The 26,647-nt window shown below is 38.0% G+C and overlaps 1 protein-coding gene across 4 annotated transcripts in view; it reads right to left on the minus strand.

Moving 5' to 3' along the window:
• Positions 1–1,169: 1,169 nt before the first annotated feature.
• LOC101172377 (collagen alpha-1(XII) chain) overlaps positions 1,170–26,647 on the minus strand; it is a 96,824-nt gene continuing 71,346 nt past the window's right edge. For 3 of the 4 annotated variants that reach the window (XM_023952715.1, XM_023952714.1, XM_023952717.1), the window contains 17 exons: positions 24,557–24,699; positions 22,939–23,048; positions 17,725–17,883; positions 16,951–17,028; positions 15,233–15,319; positions 13,115–13,168; positions 12,745–12,840; positions 10,897–10,950; positions 8,909–8,962; positions 8,753–8,806; positions 8,519–8,590; positions 8,389–8,424; positions 7,815–7,881; positions 7,532–7,717; positions 7,194–7,262; positions 5,743–5,913; positions 1,170–2,048 (listed from right to left, as the gene is read on the minus strand). In XM_023952715.1, the coding sequence (XP_023808483.1) occupies positions 1,948–2,048; positions 5,743–5,913; positions 7,194–7,262; positions 7,532–7,717; positions 7,815–7,881; positions 8,389–8,424; positions 8,519–8,590; positions 8,753–8,806; positions 8,909–8,962; positions 10,897–10,950; positions 12,745–12,840; positions 13,115–13,168; positions 15,233–15,319; positions 16,951–17,028; positions 17,725–17,883; positions 22,939–23,048; positions 24,557–24,699 (1,591 nt within the window). In that variant the 3' untranslated portion in view covers positions 1,170–1,947. Of the gene's footprint in view, positions 3,740–5,742; positions 5,914–7,193; positions 7,263–7,531; positions 7,718–7,814; positions 7,882–8,388; positions 8,425–8,518; positions 8,591–8,752; positions 8,807–8,908; positions 8,963–10,896; positions 10,951–12,744; positions 12,841–13,114; positions 13,169–15,232; positions 15,320–16,950; positions 17,029–17,724; positions 17,884–22,938; positions 23,049–24,556; positions 24,700–26,647 lie in introns of all 4 variants that reach the window. The other variant, XM_023952716.1, reaches the window with a different exon arrangement.

Consider the following 26,647-nt stretch of genomic DNA (forward strand, 5'->3'; position numbering starts at 1 on the left):
GAAGACTCTGATGAGACGCATCATGTACATTATAACCCACTAATGCTGAAGCTGCAAGAAGGAAACCAGCAGCTCCGCCTATCTGTTGAAAATCAGTTTAGGAGGAAGAACCGCTGAGATGCCGCCAAGGTCATTCCTGCACAGGAAGTCCACTCAGATGCTGAGGGACACAAACCAGTAGAGGTAAATGAGCGTCAACGCGGAAGATTTTCCCAATGAAATAGTGGAGAGTGCAACATTCATCTGTGTCCACACAACAGCAATTGCTTTACTGCTTTTCACAGTTAGACTAAATTAATGCACACTTTCTGCATTGAAAGGACGTTTACACTGAGTTTTCGTTTTTTAGTTCATGGTTTATTAGTTTCGTCAGTCATTAGGGGTAAAAATAGAAATAAATGTGTTGCATTAATGAAACTCTCTTTATGCTGGTGTGTTTAATCATCCAGTAGATGCTTGTTTGCAGATTAGCGACAAACCTAAAATTATGTCTATTTCAGTCAGACAACTCATGCAATAAAGAAGATTTATTCCATATTTCTGTTAGTTTGGTATAAGGGTCCGTTTAGATACATAAAACGAAAATCTCCATAGAAAACTTTGGGTATAAAGTACCCTTAACAGAGCTCACAGGTGGAAGCCGTGGTGGAGGGTGGGGCGACGAACGCAGAGCTCGCGGAAAAGGATGAAGAGGGTTTTGACCGCCCATGTGGAACTTAAGTAGGAGGCTGAACAGGTGAATTAATTAGGCTGAACCGCCGGCAGGAAGGAGTAACCAGGTAAACGCAATGCTCGAGCTGCCTGCCTGTAATACTCCCAGGGTCGTTCATTTTTTGTGCTCTTGTCAAATTGACAATTTTACTGAAGACAAAAACTTTTTTTTCACAATATGAATTAAATTCAGGTGTCAAGGGGTTAAGAAATCATCAATACAAGCATCTTTAAGCATTCGAAAGAGCACCTTATCTAAAAGACCTGTTTTCTTATTAATGACGATAATAAAACTGTTTCAAATACGTGTTTTAGATCCTCTAATTCGTTATGGCCTTCCACTCTGATGTTTTCATTTGCCACCCCTCCAAAGGTTTCTGCCCCCCTCCCACCACCCCATATAAAATGTTCTAGCTCCGCCACTGAGTGCATTAGAGGCAAGAAGAGAGGCAGTGGTGTAGATTTTCAGTAGTTTTATTGAAAAATGCCTCTTCTGTTTTCAGAAATAAATAAGAAAATCAAGCCGTGGAATTCACAATCTGCAGTTCAAACAAAAGCACAGCAATACCACTCTTATAGTGTTGCACACAGGTTTTAACTGCATATGAGACTGAGAAGAAAGAGAAGAGTAAATGTAGCAAAAAAAAAAGTACTAAATTACACCATAGACATGCAATTCCACCTTTGGGAAAACTAGCTGGGACAGAATACAGGAAAACTGATAAATATCATGAGTAGAGATACACGATCAAAGCAGTTTTATAATGAATGTGAACCTCCTTAAGATAACAAGACTGAATAGAAAAAGTTACGATCTGATTGAAATAGATAAAAAGAAAAAAGACGTATCAATCCTTTTTTGATGTCCTGACACCAAACCTAAACTGCCCCATGCTACATTTGCTAAGTTTCTCATAAGGAGTGCATTGTTCCACAGATTTAGTCAAACACTTTAGAGGCAAATATGTTGAAGGCAAAGACCAAAAGTAGAAAAGTGTAAATCCCACAGTTTTTTTTTTTATTTTATTTTATGGATTCTTTTTTTCTCTCCCCATTTTCTACATTTTATCCCAACATTTCTTCCCTCCCACTGTGCATCCAAACCATTCACCTACAATTAATAGGAATATTCACATGTGCTTTGAGGCATTTAACAGGTTTTTTCAAACATTGTAAAAACTGTAATTCGTATAGTGTATAATTCCAACAACAAATGGATAAAAAAAGAGGCTTGTCCTATGATGCTAGCGTGTTTGATGTCTTTCTTGGTAGCGACCTCTTGCGGCGTTGGTTTTGCAGCAGCTGGTCTTGCTCGCTGGCTGGGACCACCCTGGTGCCTGCTCAGAGATAGTGTTTGGGCCATTTGAGAGCAAAGTGGCAAAAGTCCCGTCAGACTGTCTCAGCATGAATCAGAAGGGGTTAGCTAATAATTTGCCACTGACTGACACAAAGCATTGACACAGGTATTAGTATACTGCAGGGGTGTGGCCATGGAAACCGCAGTAAGAGGACAAAGATGATTGGATATAACAACTTCCTTTTTAATTTACGTTGAGTACACCTCCTCACCATACCTGCATTAAAATGTATGACAAACTAACACATTTTTGCCTTTAACTAAAATTAGCTTCCATATTGAAGCTTATTTAAAAATGGCACAAATGTTTAATGCAGTTCGTCAATTGACCACTGGGGGCTTTCTGCAATTGAAATCAAATGTTTATCATTTTAACTTTAAAGCTGATCAAACTTGTTCAAATTCTGCATTAAAACAGCTTTTTTTGATGTTTCAGACATGGTTGTTTTTATTTTATTTTTTTAATAATTTGTGAAATCCTGCTACTCAGGCAGAGGGAATATGTACTTCACTTAAGATCTAATACGATTGTTTCTTGTCCAGGTATTCCCAACATGTTAGAAAGTCACTAGTGCACACTGTAGTGTCACCTGGTCCGTCTTCAGACAGTCAAATGTGGATCTGTTGCACATTTATTTAAGTGAATCCATTTTTTTAAACGTATTTAGTTGCATGCATGCAACCTTCTTCAAGTTTAGTTCAAAAAAATCACTCATTCTTTCTTCTAAATGAACAATGTCTGTCTTTCTCATTTGTGTTTTTTTAATCCCATTCTGAGACATAATTTACGACCCAATCAGCTGTCATATCCAGTGAAACATGTTACATCTGGTAATTTAGGGCCTCCAATGGACACACCCCTTGATAGATATGCCAGTACATAGTCATATTCCTTTTTTTTGGCATTGGAAGTTCAGGTATTAGTCTGACAACAAAGTGAGGTGACGTCACCTCGCAAAAATTACCAACACTGTAATTTTTCACAGACACAATCACAAAATACAACAAGAGCACATTTCTGCATGAATGTATAGAGCTCGGCTGCTGGACTGGAGGCTTTTAGTACTTTAAAGCAAGCACATGCAGTTCAGAGGAAAGATGTCACACATGATGCTCTTGCGGTCAGAAGACACACGGTCGAACCAGGATTAGAATTTAAAAAGTGTCGTTTTTGTCAGCATTCATCAAGCAGCAGGTGTTACTTGCACAGCCTGAGCTTCAAAGCTAAAGATATTAATAAGTGCATATAGACTTGATTGACACAACAGGGCACACATTAGTTTATCTACATGTCCTTGGAGACCTGTTGTTGTTGTAGTACCACACTTTTTCTGTTAATCCACCTTGTGTTAGTATTTGTGTGGGCTATTTGTTGTTTGGCTCATCCTCCTTTGCTCGGTCTCTTGCTTCAAGATGCAAACACTGAACACGTCCGTGCTATCACAGCTGCTAATGTTGTGTTGCAGTGGTTGTGAGAAGTTGTTAGTACCAGTTCCCCCTGTTTTGTTGTTGTGTTGGTTTTCAGCACAGTTTGTTAATTGTTTCCTCTGGCAGTTATCCTTTATAACAGCTCTAAAGCATGTGAGCAGTGGTTTCAGTTATAGGCCCTTTTGTTTTTCAGGAAGTCAGTGAAAGCAGCACAGGCGGCATTAAAAGTCTACTATGGTCAACCTGAAACAGCCCAAACAAGATGGGAGTCAGTCAGGTCAAAGCATGACAAAGAATCAATAACTTCTACCATTTTCAGATAAATGAATTTCTGTAGGGTTCATACATGCATTATCACCCCCCTTATGGTTCTGTGCAGACATTTGGGAAATGCATTCATTCCTGTGTCAACCAGAGTCAGATGAGGTCTTTCTGAGGGTTTTGGGGATGGTTACCTACATATAAATATCCTCTGTCTGTTCAATGATCAAGTCATGGTGAAATTAAAGTGTTGACATGTTAAAATGACCTCTATGAGGTCAAATCAGGTCAGGATCAGCTTAAAGTGAACGAAAGACCATATTATTGTAAATTTGAGAGAAGTTTTCATCTCAAAAGTACACATTGTAAACTGAAAGATAATACTGAAAATGTAAAGAAAAAAATTTGAACAATGACATATAAAAGCTTTAAACCCAAAACTGTTACCAATTAAATAAATAGAAAATTGTAACATCTGCTCTTTTTTCTTTTCAACTTTCATTTTTTTGTTTCTCTCCTCAATTTACAGTTTCAATTCAGACTTTTTTGCTTTCACTACTGAGCCTAATTTTATTTTGGGGGGGCTTTGAAACACATTGGACATGATTGACATTGGGGGCTAGAGGTTATGGTAACATCATTTCTGCTTCAAAACAGCGTCTGTGTCATCACTCTTCTCATGTACAGTAGGGATAAAGCTTTCCCAAAGTTTTTTAAGTTCAAATTTGTCATCTGGTTTTTCATTTACTTTAAAATGATCCAAATTCGACCCGATAGACCTCCTCCTGTCTGAAGGTCATTTTTGATGCAGATGTAACTCTTTTTCCACCTGTAGCACAGATTTGCACTAAACTAATTTGAACTTAGTCATGGAGGAAGAGTCGATCACAGCAGCACACGCACATACAGGGACTTCGTCCCTTAGTGCTTTTGCATGCGTCCACTTTTTTTCCGTCTTAAAGTTTTGGCATTTGGCTTAATATTTTTAAACTAATTTAACAATCTGATGAACAACAGATTACAAACAGATACATGAACCACAAGTTAATAATTTTCTAACAAGTGACTATACGACACAAATGTTTCTAATCTTTGCTGACACCAATGCAGCATTTTTAATATATATGTGTATATATATATATATATATATATATATATATATATATATATATATATACATATATATACATATATTTATGCAATTATTAATTATTAACTTCTTCAATTATAATTGTTAACTTTTGGTTCATGTATCTGTTGGTAAAGTTCATAAAACTTGTGGATATCTTTAATTTGACCCTGATTTAACTCAATCAAGCTGATAAACAGTGTCTAAAACTCTGTTCAGGTGCCAACATGTGTTCTGGGTGATCTGATTACACTGAATCTCCTTCAGAAGAGTGTCAGACTTTTCAGCTGTGTTCCCCCCCCCCCACTTTGCAGAAATTGTACATCTTGTAAAAATCAGTATCCAAATTCACAGGATGCGTCAGTTACAGGAAACCTCCTGCTTGTCTTTTAAGTCTGTTGTTGCCACAACAGAAAGCTAAGCAGATGTTAGGTTAAAGATAAACTTCAAATCAGTCCTGAAAGACACCCTTTTAAGGAGTCTTTCTCCAGACGTTCAGTGTTCCATATCTCAGCTCCTTAATTCTGGGGATTTTAAATACCATAACAGAACTGAATTTAAATGTTTTAAAAAAGCAGGGAACTTTTTGTCGTAAAGTGCAAGAAACATGCACTGCATTGATACATTACATGCAGTACCATTTACTAAGTTGAAAACAAAGTCTTTCTCAACAGGCAGATATTTGAAAAAAACTTTGAAAACCTGAGTTTGCAGCATCACTAGTATTCACTGATGCTAAACAAGGATTTTTTGTCTGACTCCAGCGACGACAGAAAACATGCGCTTCCTTAAATGTCTGACTTGTAAGTATGAGTTTATCTCAGAAACAGTTGTGTTCGGAAGCTCTTTTACACACCTATGTAGCCCTGCCCGTTGTAAGGAATGCCAACACACTGAGAGGAGTCGCAGTATCCTGGGGGTCCTGGAGGCCCACGGACCCCAGCATAGCCTGGACGTCCAGGGGGTCCACGGGCTCCAGAAGAGCCTGGAGGTCCTGGAGGTCCCGTCCTGCTCTCTCCTGGGGGACCTGTGAAAGAAAACATGTTAACATTTGCAGTGTATTTTGTGTTTGAGTGAGGGGAAATTATCCTAGATTCATATATAACTTTAGATTTAAGCACATTTGAAATCCTATCCTTCTTTTCTAAAGACTCAAACTGTAAAATGTCCTTTTAAAAATTGATGTTAAAGGTTTATAGTTCGCTTTTATTAACTTTTCTTAAACTATATTCATTTTATTGTTCTTCATTGCTTGATATTTGAGGCAATAAAGGGTTTTCACTTTACTAATGTTTGTTTTTACATCTAATGAAGCTTAGTGATCCTCTTTATGGTTTGCTTTTTCCAGCTACAGAAAACTGCTAAGCCATTTTTCTTTCCTTGTGCAATTTGATGAATTTGTACAAATTTATTATAGAATGGTGCCTGAAGTACCAAAAAAAGGTCCAGACAGTGTTTTATGGTCTTTCAACTGAGATGATAATTATAGCTCTGTTATCATTACAGCTGCAGCTGGAAACATTCGTTTTTTAAAAGTCTTCTTGGTTGCTACTGACGATTTTGGGCATAATATTTGGAACACTGACATAAAAAAAAAGACTCTGAGGGGGGGGGGGGGGGGGGGGGGGGGGGAAGTAGGATTTCGCCTCCTCCGCACACCCTCATCCAACAACTCATTCTGTCTAGACTTGGTAAGAGCCAGCTTGATACTTTTTCTGGCCAACTGTCTTCCTCCTCGCTGTCACCATGTGTTGTGAATGAACCCCCCCCTTGACTGAGTCTTCACTTCCTTTGTTTCCAAAGTGACCTTTTACTTTCTCAGAGATTTGCGTGCATATTGGCTAAGGTTCACACAGCATCCTAATGTTTCAGCCCAAGACACTATAAATTGGTCACCGCAGTGAGAGCCAACACGGATACAGCTGCCAATATAAGAGATTTTAAATGGGATCTGATTGGACAGCTAAATGTTGAAATAACATTTTAAAAGATCTTTGATCCCCATGGATGGAGAGAACCCCTATATTATGTATGGATGTGGTTGTTTTCTCTCATGACAGTAGCAACCATCTGTAAAGACACCAAGTGCTTTCAGAAAAAGTTGAAGAATAAACCTTTTGGCCGATGAAAAAAGATGATGTGATGATCAATAGACCTGCACCATTAGGTGTGGAATAAATAATAAAAAAATTACCTGAGTTAGGCACGTTCATTTTTATGTTTGTCTTTTTTTTTTAAATCACCAAAATGGGATCTTCAGCATTAGAATACAATGATCTTTGAGTTCGTTTCAGATTTTAGACACACCTGGAGGCCCCCTCGATCCTTTCTGACCAACTCCTGAAAGTCCTCGTTCACCCTTCTCCCCAGAAGGTCCTAAAGGTTTGCAGAATGGGAATGATGTCATTGACAGAAACAAACATTTTTTTTCTTTTTTACAATGCATAAAAAATCTTGTTTTCTACCTGAACAACCCAAAGCTTTAAAGTGAGACATGGATCATCAGAGTTTGTTTGTGCTCTCAGTCAATTTCCCAACGTGCAGTAATTTATTAAGATTATATAAATACTTAAAAAATGTGTTTTATGTGTGTTTTTTTATAACATCAGCTTCTTTCTAAACTCAGAGACATGTTAGGATTGTACCTCTCTCTCCTTGCCGACCAGGTAAACCTGGGCTTCCTGGGAACCCGTTTCTTCCTGCTGAGCCTGGTTCTCCAGGGGCTCCTTGCCTTCCAGGAGGTCCAGCAGGCCCTGGGGGTCCTGGGTTGTTGCTGCGGTACGCTCCGTTGGGAATCTGGTTCAGTAACGTGTTGACACGACCCATTTGATCTAAAACAGCAGCGGAGAACATAAAACATCTACTAAAGGACACGTATGTAAATAGCAGGTAGAAGCAAAACGAAGCTGAGAAACATCCAGCTCTTACCACTGACAAGCTGTGAGCAAACTTGTCTGGCGATGGATCTCATCATGTTTTGAGGAGCAAAGTCGCCCTATGTGCAACAGGAAAATGTTAATCTTTGTTTCTGGACGTTTCTGAAAGAATGAGAGCGAACAGTTTCATATAATAAAGACAGTCAAATTTGGCGTTTAGGATTATTTTTTTCCTGCATTTTTTTATTTTAGACTTTCATCTCCTGGTTTGGAAGAAACTATTCTTCTATTCTTTATTGACACTAGCAACTCAACAGCAGCCATTAGCGTCTCATCGTTATGTGTCAGTACACTCAAGGCCACATCAGTGTGATATTTTGATTTATAGATCACAATTGGACATATACATCTTATAGTTCTGTGGCGTTTTGTTTTCCCCTCATAAATTTTAGACCCACTAAGATCATAGTTAGTTATATTTTCAAGTTAGTTAAGTAAGTTATTCAAGTTATATTTTATCGGTTTTGATCTTAAATAAATAATTACATCACTATGCTTTGAACAGCCAGTGGATAATCTTTAAACAAATCATCTGTGGATCAAAATTTGTGTTCAGGATCACTCACTCGCTCCCCTCTATCTCCCTTTTGACCAACGAGACCCTGAAACCAGAAAGAAACACAAAGTTCATAAATATCGCACAGGTCATGTCACCGCGTGGACATGCAAAGCTGCAAAGATGGCAATTACACTTACAGGAGGACCGGTGTCGCCTGGATTTCCAGGGTTTCCTGCTGGGCCTGGTATTCCTGGAGATCCTGGAGGTCCCTGTAATGAAACAAAAAAGGTAATTTCCAAGGATCCATGACTGTTTGATATTTACTGAAATATGAAAATGTTACCCTAAATCAACTAATTTAAAAGCTATGGTGCTTGGTTAAGTCTCTCTCCCTTCCAACTCCTTCATGATTCAGACCATGAAAGCCTTACCATGGGCCCCATGGGTCCTCTGGGTCCAGAAGGTCCTTCCTTTCCTGGGGGACCCTAGAAATACAAAATCAGATCTGAAGACACAGGATTGACGGTGTTCATGTTTAAAAGTCCAGGCTGCCTGGTTGTCATTAAAAGCAGCCTGTCTGCGCTTACCCTGACTCCAGGTGCTCCGACAGGGCCGACAGCACCGGGAGGGCCTTGAGGACCCTGCAAGTTTGAAAGAAAACACCTGAAGTCACCTCATGTGTAGCAGACTTAATTCTTTTTACAATAACAAACTTGAAATGCTTTCTTTAGTGCAGAATTTGCGCACACTGAACAACCAATCCCCCTTTTTTGTGCTCATTTGCACAGAATGTCTGCTCAGTCCTTTTTATTGTCAGTCCTTGTGGTCTTTGAAGCCTTGGCACAAGATTTACAAGGAAAATAATATATTCCAGATCTGTTTTATTGGCCATTACAAACCATGGTCTGCAAGTCATTAAATGCATGTTGCTATAGCATCTGCTTCAACATAGTCACCTGCATGTCCTGTAGTCCACATGGAGCTTTACTCAGCGGGTTTGTTTTCCCAAAATGAAGAGCTGATTAATCAGCCTTGTTATGAATGAGCAGCAGTGTGACACTGCGTGGATCCCGACGTCATGTCGGAGGAAAAACACTATAGTGAGGAGGGAGGTAAAATGTTCCAGGCTGTTAACGGACTGGTGTTTAACTCAAACATTTCCCGGAGATTAGATGAGTAAAATCTCAGTAGGTGGCATCGCTTTACTTTTATTTTTCCAGACAGCCTAACTGCTCTTCAGGAAGTTCTTCAAAAAACTGTTGAAATGACCTAGGGTTGTACTTTATCACTAGGCCAGGGTGAAACTCACTCAGGTTGCCTTGTTAAAGTGTGCAGCTGAGAGGGTCATAACAGCATTATTAGGCCCAAATAAATACATCAATAAAAACAATTTTAATCCACATTTTCTCTTTGTTTTGTGGAAACAATAATACGGTTTTTCCACACAGAAAAAAGGCAGATGTTGCGCACTATGTTAGAGATTAAGTTAGAATATTAAAAAATGGTGCAATTCTTTTTCGTTTTTTTCTGACATTCAGATTCAGCTGAAATGTGTGTTATTTTAGCACCCTCGTTAAAGTAATGTAAAAGTAATAACAAAATAGTTCCCCTAGAAAATCTGCCTTATAATGTAATGTGCCTTAATTCTGGTTCTGCTTACTGACCTCCAATTAATTTTCTGAGGAACATGGCACACAAAAATCGGTCAAAATTTTATAGTTTATCTTGTCATTCACTTTTTGCAAATGAGTTAAATATTCAATTTTAAAAATAAAACCCTTTTATTTTCCTTTAACCAGAGTAAAAGGGCGACATGTGGCTGCAGAGTCTCAGAAAAAGAAGAGGACTTCAAACATTGGATGCTACCATTCATCCTTCTGTCAGGTAATTTAAGTTTAAGTGCTCACCACACACTTAATTCATAAACTATCCAACTATTTGGTAATTAAATAGATAAGGCCGGTGCCATGTTGCGTAACGTTCAACAAACACAGTTCATGAATGTTTCCTTAGTATCTTCTTTTTTTTCCACTGTCTTTGCCATCCAGCTAATGAATCAGCACAAAATGTTTTCTTCCACCCAGACAGCAAAGCTTCTGTAAACAGATAAAATTCTGGCTGCCTGTCATTTCCACCTCTTATTTTACAGATAGACACTTGATTCCAGAGAAAAATATAAACACCACAGAATAATCACAACTCAATATTTCCTTCTGTTCCAGAAGGCACTCAGACTCTTCTTTCTTTTGTGCCAACAGAGTTAAGGTGTCACTCATTTCCTCAAGCTCCTCATATATTAAAAGATGGAAAAAAAGATTTCAACTAGGGGATTTACTATTGGCTGTTATTTGGAGAGTGCTGTTAATCAAAATGACTTATTCTTGGCTTTTTCTGCACAGAAATTTAAAAGAACTATTCAGAGGGTTGAGGCAGAGATAGATTGGGCTCTTTTTTTCTGAATTCTTTTGAGCATGAAAAGCATCTGGTTGATCTGGTGTTGTGGACAGAAGCCAGAATGGTAGTTGTGATTTGGACTATCCTCATTTCCTGCTTTAAATATGAATTTAGGATTTACCTTTTGTCCTGGCATACCGGAATCACCAGGGTCTCCTTTTGGTCCGGGACGCCCCTATAGGTGGAAACATAGCTTAGTTATACACATAACTAAGGGTGGAACGGAGTATAAAAAAAAAAACAACAACAAAAAAGACAAATGATAGTACAATTACATCTCAATAGATATTGGATCAAACAAACAAATAAGTAATTAGATACATGAATTATTGTGCATAATAATAATAATCGGCTCTTCATGCACCAGACTGAGGAGGGGAGTGGAAGAGTCTCTAACATTTGCAGATGATTTAATAACTATTGTTATTATAACTATGTAAAAAAAAAAGATTGAGTAAAGCTTAATAGGGGTGGGATTAGTTCACTTGTTTCCAATCCTTTTCAAGAAATTAATTAAACAGTTTGATAACCTTCACATTTAATGGATTCAAAGTGTCATATATTGTATCTATAAGGATAATATGTTTATTTTTAAATAAAGAGTAATTATAATGGCATCATTTACATGTGATCGAATATACTTGGATGTGCAGCTTTCTTTTATTTTGTCTTTTGTTCTGATCAAATCATGACTAATTATCCCATGTTTGATATATCTATGTATGTATGTGTGTGTGTATATATATATATATATATATATATATATATATATATATATATATATATATATATATATATATATATATATATATATATATATATATATATATATATATATATATATATCTTTTGTCTTCTATTGTGTTTTTGTTTTGAATGCTTGAAATTCAGATGGCTAACACTAAAGTTTTAACACTGAATGTAGTCGCCATTATCATGTTTGTTTGTAATTCCCTTTTTTGGTCACGTGATTAGTTAAGACGTCATTTAGGCGCACCTTTCACCTTTGTAAGTTTTGTTTGTTTGTTTGATACAGAGAGGGTGCACAGGGCCCAGTATTTTTTACTGGACCGCTTCTATACATGATTATGAACTCTGCTTTGATGGATCGTATCATAAGTGTCATCTGTGGCAACGATGAAGCGGAATAAATCACGACACACAAACAAAGTGGATTTCTTGGTCATAGTTTTTTGTGGAGCGCGTCGCAAACAGGACCTGCCGCAGCCTCTGTAGCGGCTCATAAGCCCAGAGCCGCTACACTGAAGTTTTACTATTGATGTCTAAAGGATTTCCTCCTTGATAAGACCCTTATGTGGTCCAGGCTGGTGGGAGGCTGTGGTAGTTATATAACTTTAGACTAGCACGTTCACATTTACAGCAGCAGTAAATGCTTTCTGGTACTTTTACATATCACTTAGCACTTCTTTGCTTGTCCCACTGAAACATTATTCAGAGGACATGGCCCCTTCACTTGCCTATAGTGCTGCCTTTTGTTCTACATGAAGTAAAAGTCAGGCTTTGGAGGTGTGAGTTAAAAATATTCATCCACATATTTATTTTTTCAGGTTGTTGTTCTGATCGCTTTTAAAAAGATGAGAAACTTTGGATTTTTGGAACCAAAGTAAAGTAATGAGAGCAGTTTCAATCTCTTCTCATACTTGTATTAAAACTTAATATACATTTATCAGGTAATAGTAGCAGAAAAAACATTCATTTGCTCAAGCTGTGATTGGTTTGAAAAACCTTTCAGCTCCAGTTCAAGTCAGTGATTAATGGCAGCCAGTAAAAGTAAGCTTTCAGGTCTTTGTGCTGTTATTTTTTTTCTTCCACTCGTACTTGAAAGAATGTGAGTCTCTGCCGGAATCACTCCCCAGTCTGTAAAATTCATCCATGATGAATTGCAAAATAATCCCCACTATGGTGTGTGGGTGTGTGTGTGTGTGTCTGTGTATGTTTACAGACGTACAGCCTCTCCTGGAATTGACATGCCGATGGGTCCTTGAGGCCCAGGCAGACCCATGGGCCCGGGTGGTCCGTTATCTCCCCGAGGACCTGTCGGCCCCTGTGAATCATTGACAGAATGTAAAATAAGGAGTATTTTTAGACATTGGGAGGTTGTTACTAATCTAAACTGTCTTGGCTTCTGCTACTGTAGCAATCTTGGAAAACAGAAAGAAAGGAGATGAGAACAATTTACATTAGGAAGATCAGATGTACCTTTTACAATCAAGTTCTTTAAATGATTATTATCAGGGGAAGATTTCACTGGTCTTTACACAGTAGTAGCAGATTTTAGAATGATAGATGGATAAATAGGCTTTCCTTAAAGCACTTACAGCAGTACCGGGCTCTCCTCTTTCCCCTCGGGGACCTTTGTTGCCAGGGGCGCCCTGAGGAGGGACCGATAGTTATATTAAAACAGGAAAAATGATAAATGTAAATACATATTAAAAAGAAAACATGAAATATATACAGCTAAAATCTCTAATGCCAGGTTTTTGTTTTCATATGAAACAGAAGGGGGGCACCATTTGTTATGGCTGTCATATGCGAGACAGACAGTTCCTTCCAGTAAGTAGCAGTTTTCTGGAAAGTAGGCATCACTGCCACACCACAGCAGAACACTTCAGTGACTGTGAGCATGACTATTGTGGAAATCGACAACTTCTGGACACTGTCTCTTGAACTTCAAAAGTCTAGGCATATCTCCCACCACTACAGACTGTGACGCTGAGACAGTGACTGGAAGACATTTGGCTTGTTAAAGCAGCTTTTCTGAGTTGTGTAATGCACTTTTGTTACCAATGAACAACTTTTCCATTGTGTCATCACTATCAATTGATGAGCTGACGCTTCCCTTCTCTCTCTGGGGTTATTTATACGCTCTGTGCTTCACAAGGTAGAGGTTTGCACAGGGAAGCACATTCACCTCATGAAACCTTTTCACAGGGCTTCATAAAAAACTCTAGCATAGAGAGGGGGGGGGGGGGGTGACTGTGGTACCAAAATGACAGCTGATGGATGAACCCACAGCCTCTCTGTGACCTTCTGACTGCACTGATGTTCTTTAGAGATAAGATGACATACTCCGTTGTTTATGCTTCTAAACTTTCTTCTATGAAGGTCTCAACTTCTAACTGTCCATCAAGACAAATTAACGTCCATACTGCTCAAAAAGAACACCAAGTACACAGTGTTCAGACTTTGCTTCCAGGAATTACTGAGGCCATTTGACTTAAAGGAAAAAACATAAGTATTAGGTATGAATGTTAAAGCCAATAATCCATGAGAGAGAAAATAACAGATTTAGCTTATTGTGCAGGGAAAGTCTATTAATTTTATGGGTTAATTGTGGTTGTGCTTACAGTTGTCGAAGCGATTTTGAGAGTTACACTGCACTCTGTCAAAATGTTTCCTTGGGTCTTATTGTGAATATGCTAACACGGATAACTTGCAGCAGTGTCGGAGTGCGTTTTTTTAAGTGTTACTAAAAAGGTTGGGAGTCAGTGTTGTCACATTAACGTTTGCTTTAGTGGTATCGGTCTGTTTTTTGTGTTACAGACAAGGTTGGGAGTTACAGGTTTTGTAGAGCTAACACTTTCAACATGCAGCGTGTTACAAAAAAGTTCTACAGTTAATGTGAATGCAGGAAAGTCTTGATAACTGATGGACTTTTGTTTTACTTTATGCGGCGTCTTATAGTTTGGTGCACCTCATATACAGCATGATATAAGTTGGAAAATTAATCATTCATTGACTGTTCGCCTTATAATCCAGTGCGCCCTATAGTGTAGAAAATACAGTACTCACATTTTCAATGAGTCTCCTGAAGAAGGAAAGACAATTAACGCTCAAATTAGATGTAGGCTATATAACTCACTACTCCCTTTTGGGGAAACTACATCCGTTGCTGGTCTGACTATTCGGTCAAATTTTAGAACCTTTTGAGGCCCACAAGCCAAAAAGTTTGCCACAAGAGTCATGCCCTAAAATACTGGAGTATCCAATACCCTGGATTTTACTGCAACTCCGACATTACGCTCACAATTTTGTTTTTTAGCAACAAATACGACATCAACCATTTGCCAAAGTAAAACTTGAATACATTTGAACCTTTTACCAAGACTATTTATGAATCCACCGTGTCCCTGTGATGAAAACTGGAATGATTTATAAAAAAGTACATTTAAAGAACTATTTTTTTAAATGTAAATTGTTCAAATGCAATGCATTTTGGTCTATTTTTTTTTGTGAAATTATAGATTCAGACTTTCCAATAGAAAATGGCGAACTCCATAGGGAACTAAGTAGTGAGAGAATTTGGACACGACCATACACAAAAATACTGAAGTGTTGTTGCATTGTATGGACTCTACACATAATATTCACCAAAAATTAGCCAATTTTTACAGTATAAGAAGCATCCGAAGTACAGTTTTGACTTTTCGACTTACCACTGGTCCCTGAGGACCCGGTTCCCCTTTAGCCTCAGAGGTGCAGGTGCAGGCATTGGGAAGGGAAGGACACTTTAGCTCATCCCTCTGCCAAAGAAAGAAGCATAAAGCTTGATCAAGGAAAAGACAGTGTGAACAAATCCAAAGGGTGGATGCTGAAATGGAAATAAAGTCATTTGAGGTAATTGAATCTCCCAAAGTTGTTTGCCACTGGACATTGCATACTGGTACAACTTTATTTGGGAGACAAAGAACAGAGTCCGGACCTGGAATTCCTTCAACTGACATTGACTGGAAACACTCCACCAACAGAGAGAACAATAAGAAACATGTGGACAGACTTACAACATCTACACTTACTTTATTGTGAGAGAAAGACTCCTTTATGCTTCCCTAATGTCTTCTAGCTTTTGTTCTTTTTTTATGTTTGTTTTTTTCCTTTTTTTCTTTTTAAATCGTGAAGAGTAAACTATAATCTGCCATATAGGTCTTTATAAAAAAAAATAAAAAGAAGATTTTAAACCTAAAACCTAAAGTTGAAAGCTGAGAGTTTCAAACCTGAACTTTTGTTGCCAAGTTTTCAAATATCATCTATGGAGCTGTAGTGTGCAGCACGCTTTTTTATTTCAATAACTTATGTGAGGAAAGCCTTGATATGTTTTTTATGCAGGATATGAGATAGTAATCCTCTGGAGCCAAACATTTTTCCACTGTGTTTCTTCATGCGTGCTCCGTGTAGCCTTAATTTGTTCTGCAGATTCTGTTAACAGGAAGTGAAAAACCTTCATACTGAAGCATGCCAGAATCCATGCTACCTTGTGTTTAAATGTTTGAAACTGATAAGCTGTGAGTAGTTTTAACATGATTCTAAGGATTTTTTAATACATAAATTAAAGGTTAATAAAACTTCACTAGTCTTCTATCAATGATCTGGTAATATGAACAGTTGCAGATTTCTAAGTTGGTCAAAAACACTCCCATATAGTTTACATAACAAAGTAAAGGTTTAAAGTCCTACTAACAGAATTTCTGACAAACTCCATCTCCTGCACTTCCTACTGTTGATTCTGTGAGGCACAGCAGAGACAAAGTCACAGATTAAAAACAGCTTTTAAAAAATATAAATGTCTATTAAATAGGACAGAAACTGCAGATAGTGAGTTCTGATTGTCACCTGTGCTTTGCATTATTACACTCTCTTCCTCTCTAACACTCTCTTCCTATCTGGCTCATTTTCAGGTCGAACACAATCTAAACTGTGTGTATTTTCTCTGCTTTGACACTGATTACAAATGCTGACTTTGATCTTCTGCTAGGGCTGAAAGTCGAGGACATACTGACAGAGAAAAACACACATCTGTGTTAGTATAGTTGGAGGATTACTTTTAAATGAAGCTATATGCTGTCAGTGGATATAATGTTTGCATCTTCACCTCATCTGATTTACCGTCTGTAGTTCAAACCCCAGATGAAAGTAATAGGCTTTTGGATCCCTATGAACAGATGAACGCTCATGCAGTATATATTGAAAGCACATTTCTAATCAGAGAAATCAAACTTATCCTGACTTTCTTCATTAGGACTCTTTGAACTCTTTTCAAGCTACAGATACGTTTTCCGTTTGTCATCTGTGCTGCTGTGAGCTGAGATCTACAAATGGTAAAGAGGATTTCGCAGTTTTGCGTTCAGTGGATTATGGAAACTAAGTGCCTCCCTACCATGGATGGGAGGTCACAACATCTGTCCCTGCTGGTCCAGGCTAAGCTGCATACAATGTCGAACATCTGAAGCTGGAACTGTGGAGGAGGGGAAAAGGAAAGCATGAAGACATGTTGGACAAATGTCTGTGATGTACTTCCTACTATTCCCAAAGCACAAACAGGAACCGCAGAAGAATTCAGCCCAGAAGACTGGAGTGGGAGGGAAAACAAAGCAGATGACAACCTCTCTACATGCAGACATAAATGACAAAGCATTGCTGATAACTTCAGTTATTTTAAACCTGCAAAGTCTCCTTGACTGTGTTTAGACTTAAATATTAATGCACAGCAGAGAAAAAAACAGCCACATCCACAAAACAAACAAAAAAAGACCTTAGCTGGCTCTTTAAAATGAACTAAACTTAATTCAAAGAGCATTTCCCATAGATTGGGAACAACATAAGATCTTAGCAAGTGACTCAAATAAAATAAAAATAAAAACATGCAAATCTAACAGGCTTTTATTGAAATGTAAAGCAAATGTTTCGGAAAAAAACTACCAGCTCTTTCCGAAGGAAAAGAAACCTGAAAGATCTGCTGCCCATTCTCATTATAACAATTCTGGAAACTATTACAAACCAAGCTTGAAGTCCAATAGCTGCAATCTCTTGTGTGGGGAAAAGGAACCATTGACCGTATACTTTCTTTGTATGCCTTACCCCACAAAATGAGTTTAAACAAATAATAATGAGTTGAATGAAAATGACGTTTGGGGGGTCATGGTTGACTTACAGTTGAAGATTCTCCCTTGGATCCAATTGTCTTGGACATTTTCCCCAGAACTTGGTAGCCGTCGCTGGACGTGTTCCCAGCAGCCTTGATCGTCTTCTCTGCCACCTCTTGGCAGTCAACGTTGAGTTTCACGCTTGTAGATGAAACCATGATGTGGAGCTGTGCAGAGGAAATTAAACAAGGAAGCACATCTTTAATTTGTACTTTCTCTGTTCTGAGTCCTGGATCTGTTTTCTGTTTTTTAAAGTCTGCGAATTATGAGTTTATGTTAAAAACACTGAAGGTTTGTTTGGAAAAACTGTAGTTCTGTTTGTTTAAACACTGCAAGAATGCAAGTGAGTTAAAACCAGAACAACTTCTTCATTCATTCTGAGGAGTTTAGTTGCAAAGGCCGTACTGCTGCAAAGAGCAGAGCATAACTGGATCCAACTGTGAACTGTATGGAAATTCTTGCTGCATTGCAAACCTGACACATCTGGAAATACTAAAAAATCTCCAGTCAGTTGGGTAGTATTGTTTCTTAGACATGGTGCATAAGATGAAAATCACAGCGGGGATGATCAGAGGATGTGAAAATGGTTGCTTCCCTGAAATCAGGTCAGATGTTTCAGATAATAAAATGATTAATCAAGGAAAAATTAAAGCAAACTTTATTTCCAATTGGAGTCCATGTTTTATTTCTACATAGAGTCAGCAGTTTGAGCTAGAAATGAATAGTAAAATTCTTATTTCCCTTCTAATGATTGGACATCTTTTGCCTCTTAAGAATAAAACTCTTCAAAATACTACACAGTGTATTACTATTGACTACTATTTTCCACATCGCCTTATGTCATGGTTTTGTGGTGAGGCACACAGAAACTGCCACTGCACACACTCCAAGTTTGAGGCCATGTCTCTCCTCCCGACAGCTGCAGCTCACTACATGGTCAGTCAGAAACACAGACAGATGTTTGACAGACCGCAGAGACACGGAAGCGTCCAGAACTCTGCAGGGAGGGAAGATCCACAGTGTTTCCATTCACACTTCTAAACGAATGCTATGCAGGTTTTATGAAGTCAGCAAGAATTTTTCAGACTGCAGTGTGTGGGTCTCACTTGATCTGAGCAACATGGAATCAGATCCTCTTTTTACTGTGAATGTTAATTATTTAGTTACTTCATTATACTCTTAGAAAACTTTAAAAGTCTTAAAAAAAAGTAAAAGGTTGTCAGTAAAACAGCATATTTAGCTTGTAACACCTAAGGTCTTAGGCACATGCACCCATTCTGAGGTTGACCTGCATGGGTGCTGCAGGTTTTTGGGTTGTCTGGGCCCATGTAGGGCCCATGTAGGACCCAGACAACAGACAGGAGCAGCTGCATCTTAAGGGGAGTGCAGGTGTGTCTTCCACTTCCCTTGAGGCTTGTGCGGCCACCTTAGGGGACACCATGAAAATGGAATGCACCATTGTCAAAAGTGTGGTAGGTTTATCGTTAAGTATTTGTATGGCTAATGTAAGTTACACAGACCCATGACGTATGGGAGGTGCTGTCATACGATGCCCTTATGCCACATTCTAGTCGTTAGTAAGCTACAGACCACACATAAATGCTGCATGCATGGGGTGTGTAGGAGATACTAAGGTGTCCATAGGATGGGCATATCATTCCCACACAAACTACACCGATTTCTTCATTTCTAACAGACAGATTGCACACAAGGAGCCAACACTTATCCCTTGAACAGCACTAAAGCGCTCCTTCCACAGTGCACAGGGTCTAAGGAAAAAATGAAAAATCCAAATGGCGCACCTGTGTTTCACCTATTTCACCTTTACTAGCCCCTCAACTTCAGGCACGAGCTTTCATAGTAACTGCCCTTTTTGCCTCGTAATAAAAAGTGCCCCAGTGCCCTCTGTTTTTTTTGTATTAACATCAATACATTCCTATTAGAGATACAAGAAAAACGCTGGTACAAAATCCCCCATTATTCTATCAAACCCATTTTCTTGTATTACGGGTTTTCTGAACTACCGCATCTGTCCTTGCGGCAAGTCCTAATGAGGACAAAAACCGCGGAGAAACCAAAAGTAGATAAATAGCAGATAAAGCAGATGACCTGACAAGGTAGAACTGAAAACCATACACCTTTACTCACTGAAGACAATTAACAGAAATGAAAACAGCTGTGAAGGATCAACATGAACCTGAAGTGACTGATAGGACAGATCATGACCAAAAACACCACTGAAAAGCTGAAATAGTTAATTTATTACCTATTTATTACTGGTAAAATAAGTTAGACTTTCTAAAATCCTTTCTATAGAACCTTAAAATTAAAAGGAGATTGGACCTGTCTCCTCTTAGACAGGACCTGTAGGGCATCTGATGTTCTACCGACAGCCTTTTGCACAGGAGGGTCAAACATGGCCTCAGCATAGATGGAGGGTTTTAACCCTCCCTGGGTTAGCAGGATACAGTTTTGTGTTTATGGATGGATAACAGAAGCTTAAACTGAACCTTTGCCATGCATACCGACATATGCAGAGAATGTACCTCTTCAAACTTCAAACTTCCTGGTTTAAACATCTGATCACAACTTTTCGTGGAGTTTGATCGATCAACTTTCCAATCCTTTAGCCAGAAAAAGTTAAAAGTCCAGGACTAAATTATAAGGGACAGTGTAAATAAAGAAAACGAATGTCTGAAAATGTCCAATGTCCATTTGCTTTGATCTATTTGCTTGGAATTTTTTTTATTTCATCTCACAGAACACATCTGACTGTTTTACTAAATGTTATATAATTGTGTTCTCTGTGACTTGGTTTAAATTAGTGGTAAAAAGTCTGATTTAAGATACTATTTTTTATTCAGACAAGACCTTTGTATTTTTTTGTTTTGATCAAAGAATGTTCCATCTGTAAGAAAAAAAAAAGGGATTTAAAATTCTTTTTTCTAGTTTTTGATGCTTTGAGTTACAGCTCCTGGCAGCACGGTTAATCCCGCACTCTGAGGCAGATGCAGAACCCTCGAATTAGCCGATTATAGAAGCACATCTTCGCTCACGTAAGCTTTGTTGGGTCCCATTGGACCACGGAGACGTTCCAAACGACTTCAGGTATCTACAGGAGAGCTGGCAGATTGATGTCTGCTGTGAAACTTATCTGTGGAAAAATGTTAGCGATCCAGCCAGAGCTGACGCAGCATAAGTGAGTGGAAAAGACTTGTGATGATAAAATCTACTTCATCCAGCTACTGCTGCTAGCTTTTACCTAACAGGAGCTTTTATTCCCATCTAAACTCATGCTACCATCAAGTCTTTATTCATTTTTAAAGAAAATAGAAGTGAGATGAACTGAGGAACTCTGTGAAGGTCTTCAAAAACTATTGAATTTCAATTATTAGTATTAGATTTTGTATTAAATAAGAAGTAATAAGTTCAGAAATGTACACAAGTTTTTAAATATGTAGCTTAATTGTTGCTGTTTTCTTAAGAACTATCCTCCTGCTGTTAAAAGCAACCATCCACCAGCCATAACATGCAGCTGCTTGGTCCATTTATTTTATCAGGAAAAAAAAGGAAAGAAAATCACACATGTTGACATGTGACAAAAGGGATTTGTATGCAAAGCAGCACACGGTATCAGCAAGTATATGTGGGTAGCTGTCAGTGCTATCTGCTAGTGGGTTCTTTGATGAAAGGGGTGTTAAAGTCCTCCTGGATTTTAAAAGTTAGCCTTTAAAGTCCTTCTCTAATCTTCTTTGGATCTATTTTAAAGCATTCCCTGTGTTCTTTTAATTATGTTTTTTGCCATTTTCAGCCAAAGCCAAGAAATCTATGTCAGACATAGTTTCTGCATAGCAGCAGGATTTCAGTAAACCAAGACCAAGCCCACCCCCACTTCCTATCACCAGATCTGTTTACACCCTCTCCCGCTAGCTTATAGCCTCTTCCATCCCCAACCTAGCACCTAACAAAAATGGCAAGCAATATTGGAGCTATTCAGCTTTTGGAGCCAGATACCAGCTCAGATGAGGAAAATGAAGACAGACATGAATCTAGTCATCTGGAAGTGGATGCATCAGATTGTGGCCTGTCGACTGTGGCCGGTCTCATCTACAAGCTTTTTCAAAAGGCTTTTTATTCGTCTGCTCATGATTCACTGTGATTTCAATCAAGAAATACTCAGAAATCCAGTTTGAGCCTAGTTCTCTTCACAAATGTCCTCCATCATGAGAAAAACAGCCCCTCCCAGGAAGAGTCTGTGCTGCCAGCATCACTCTTAGTTTAACACACACATGCCCACCTTCTCTGCAGAGCTTGAAGTGATTGGCAAAAACGCTTTCCTTTTATGTGCACAATTTGTACATCCATCTTTGCAAAAGTTTGTATGTTGTTTGTTTTCATAGGCTAAACGCTCGGGTGCTGACACCCCAAGCTGATTTTAGGTTGACGTCATGAAATGGGCGGCACCCACCATGAGTAAAAGCCAGTGGCTCTGAGATGGAGTCGTCTTACTAATAATAAAGTAATATATTATCATAAATATGGACATAGTTTACTCTGAAAGGGTTAAGAAAAGAAAATAGGCCCTTTAAAAAAAAGTTCTTAGATTTTAACTTATAAATGTTTGGTTTTCAAATAACTTTAAAATTTACCCGATTATGGGGTTCATCAACGGTCAAAATCTGGGATAAACGTGAAGGTTAAAACTAATTTGAAGATGGAAGCATCTCCATCAACACTGATACTCACATGTCCACCTTTTCTCCTGTCTCAACAGCAAAGCCATTTATCTATGGATTAACTGAGGTGTTTTGGACTGCACATGATCAATAAAAAGCAGTTCTTGTGGTGAGGCCTTTTACAACCTGCACATGACCATCTGTGTGAACTGCCATAACCCAAGCTCTGCCGTTGCATGTGAGATGTTTGGTCTCAAATATAAACCACATTTGGAATCTGAGGCATCTGCAGTGCCTGCATGATCTCAGGGATGTCAAAGAAGAACAAAGAACAGCGGTTTCTTTGATGTTTCACACCTCTGACCAAAAAAGTCAGCTACTAAAGGCACGTTTGATGTCTAACTTTGTTCTTTGTCTTCTCTGATTCTAAGCAGTACCACAGATTGGAGGATTGCGTTTGGAACCTTTCCTGTAGGGAAATCCACCTCTAAGCAAAATGATATATTAAGTCTTTGTGAAAACCCTTGACATTCAAAGTTGGCTTACCTTATGGAAGCTTCCATGGAAGATCATCTTCACTCGCTTATCGTCAAATGTGACCTTCTGGATCTCCCCAGTTTCATCTTTGTTGTAGAAGGACACAGTCTGAGCTGAAGCTGAGTGGAGACAAAATAATGAACATGAGTGTCTTTACCTGCAAAAGCACATGGGTCACGTTTAAAAATCATTTAAGATGTTTCTCTAAATCACAGGACATGGTTACTGCCATCAAGATAACATAGATTAAACAGTCCTTTAGTTATCTGCTGTTCATTTCAGATGAAAAGAGACCCACTCCAATGAAAATTGGGTTTTTGATGTTTTTTACTTGTTGTTGTGGCATTTTTCTTATGATTAGGGATATAAAGATATATAAAGAAAATAAGCTTAAAATTGCATTTCTGAGTATTTCTTTATGCTAATTGTGAATCCGGTGCAGAAGAAAAAAATACAGCATCTGTGTGGTGTAGAAAATACACTGTGAGCCACAAGCTCCCCGCTCTAGGCAAATAAGAGGGGAAGGGGGGTGGGGTTGCTCCACACCGCCCACAACTCAGAAGCAAATTTCTAATGAAGTCCTGCCTCTCGCAGAAACTATGTTCTAGGAAACAACACAGACTTTTTAAATTTTTGGCTAAGAACCATAATTAAGAGACCGCTGGGAACACATTGACAATAGATTATAAGATGAATGGAGTGAGACTTTAAGGCCCGGCATTTGAGTGTATACATAATATGTTTTCTGGACTTTAGATATAGAAAGATGAAAAAAAGAAGATGGATGGATGGATGGATGGATGGATGGATGGATGGATGGATGGATGGATGGATGGATGGATGGATGGAATGTAATGCAATATCTTTCTTTTATGGAGCTGTATTAACACATGCATTTTATATATGTATTGTATTTTCTTGACAAAAAATGTAAATCCATTTAAAGAAACATGTTAGTGACTTAAATAGCTAATTTCTATAACTGACAATTGACCACAAAAGTAACTAAAGTAAAAATAAAATAAGACTACATTTTTGTGAATTCACGTTGATTATTTTTTTTCTAATTCTGCATCTTTATCCAAACAGTGAACATTATTTTGTTTGTGGGTGGGTGGGTGGGGGTGGGGGGTATTACTTTTCTTTGTAAAGATGATATTTTACTTTTATTTCCTTTAAAAGTGGAACACTACAGTGGCCTGAATTTTCCAGCTGTGCCCTTGAGCACACAAATTAACAAAAAGACTAGTTAGATGATAAATTAACTGCTGTTGGATGATGTAACTTCAGCATAAAAATGTTTGAAAAGGATCAAAGTCTTGCTGCTTAAACATTAAAACCCAAAACCTTTTTTTATGGAGATTATCTTACAAGGTGTCGCTTTCCAAATAAATTTTTGAAAAGAAACAGCTTCAGAGCTCCGTAACTATATACTCTCATGAATCATCTGGGTTATCAGCTGAAATAAAAACAGCCGTGGGGCCCAGCCGGTTCCTTCCATCCCACTCGGCTAAGGCTCATGAACACACAGCTGCTCTCCATCACACAAGCTGTGGTGGTATTCTTCAAACCAATTAGGTTGTTTTCACAACACACACATCAGAGGATACAGAGAGGGGATATTTACGGTCAATAGTGACGCCGGTCTCAGGCTTGTGATCTTTGGTCGCCACCTGCCAGATGTCAAAAGCCTCTTTTGGTGTGTCAGGCAACAGGCGGAACATGAGGATGATGGTGTAGGAGGGAGGAAGTCCATCAGGATGGATGTCTCTATCAGGGTTGAATAAAACAAAACAGGAACAACCAGTTACATTTATTCAGTTTTGATGCACTTGTGGATTCTTTTGATTATTACATTTTTATTAGATAACTGTAAAACCAAATTATTCTCATTCATTCATTCATTCATTCATTCATTCATTCATTCATCTAAACCTGTTTTGTCCCTTTTGGGGTCACAGGGAGATCTTAATCATGATGCAATTCTATCACTACAGGTTTATAAGGAATGAATACTAGCTTTGCCTTTTTTACATCAAAGACTTAACAAAGAGAGACTTCTGAGCTTCTAAGTTGTGGAAAAGCTATTATCGTGTATATATATATATATATATATATATATATATATATATATATATATATATATATATATATATATATATATATATATAATGTAGCTTTATACTTAACTAGTCATTAACATGCATACATTTATGTGAGAAATATGTAGCAAGTCAACTTTTGATGTGGACATGAGTAAAAGTATTGATAATGTCTGACTTAAAGGCTCAATCAGTCTGGAACATTTAACCACCAAAACAGACAGTGAAACAGCTTTTGAAAATAACCTTAAATGAGTAAACTCCACAGTAAAGCCATTGTTCATGTTTCTTGTGAAACCGCCTTTCTTTGTCTACTGCCTAGTGGTATGAGATCACAAAACTGTTTCCTTTGTGGCTTATTGTCTTGTGTAAGAGTAGATTTGTGGTGTCATACAACATTTTTGGGAGTCAAAAAAAACTCAGAATCTAATCCCTTTTCTATTCTCGACCGTTCTATGTAACTATCTAGAAATGGCATATTGGTTTTGGTTAGTGTTGAGTCTTTGGTAACAGTTGCATGTTGGGATTTGAACTCGCAGGCTCAATGGAGGCTCTCTATACGTAACATTGTCAGAATCCGCTAAAAAAAAGGATGTTTTAATGGCAGATTGCCCTTCGTTGTGACCTGTGCCTCAGTCCGACTTCACAGAGCCTCATAAATCCACCACAACAGTTGGGAAAAAAAGAGCTGCAACAGCTGGTTTCAAAACTTCACGTTCCTGCCGACAATATTTCACAGTGTCAACTTTCACATGTGAGTGACCTTGACTTAGAATGAATGTTCCAAACTGGGCTCTAAATGCAACTTGCAAATCACTATTTAACATTTTGACTGGGATGTTGTCTGGAAGTGTGACTTTAAGTCAAAGTTGGTTTGGCGCCACATGGACCAGCTGAAGACCCACTCTTTAATTTTTGGAACAAACTGTGGATATCAGACGTATTTAAAGTAATGAAATTGATGGTTTGGCTGGATTACGGTTAGAAACCCCCCCAATTTTATACAGCATTACAATAAACTTGTTGTTGCTGGTTGACAGATTTTCACCAAGCAAGGTCAATACAACAATTTAAGGGGTTTTAACTTTAATAAAATAAATTTTTGTCTGAAATGTATACAATGTGAAACCCATAATTTAAGTTTAAACAAATTAAATTGAAAGACTTTTACAAAAACTATTGGTGTTAGTCTGCTTTTAAATTGAGATTTCATTCATTTGGAGCCCAGAATATTTAATTTTCTACTCTAAGCATCTAAAAGAAATAAAGGATTACACTTATTATGCTCATCTAAACATTTTTGCTTCTTTTTAAAGGCTTTTTGGAACTGTATCACCTATGCAGTAGTTTACATAAGCTGCTACAGTCAATGGGTGGTGCTATTTCATACAAAGATATTGTGATCAAAATGTCGTCACATTCTTTACTCACAGCTTTGAAAAAACAATTTCCAGATATGGATAAAAGAATAGATGGATCACTGTTAACATTTTTGAGAACAGATTCCCGATGGAAATTCATTATAGAGTTAAAATACCCGCAGAGTGCAAAATTTAAGTGATAATTTCACATTTTCTGTTCAGTTCAAACAAGTTACTGTAGTTTTCCATTTTGAT

Source organism: Oryzias latipes, chromosome 24 (assembly GCF_002234675.1).
Source record: "Oryzias latipes chromosome 24, ASM223467v1".
NCBI lineage: Eukaryota > Metazoa > Chordata > Actinopteri > Beloniformes > Adrianichthyidae > Oryzias > Oryzias latipes.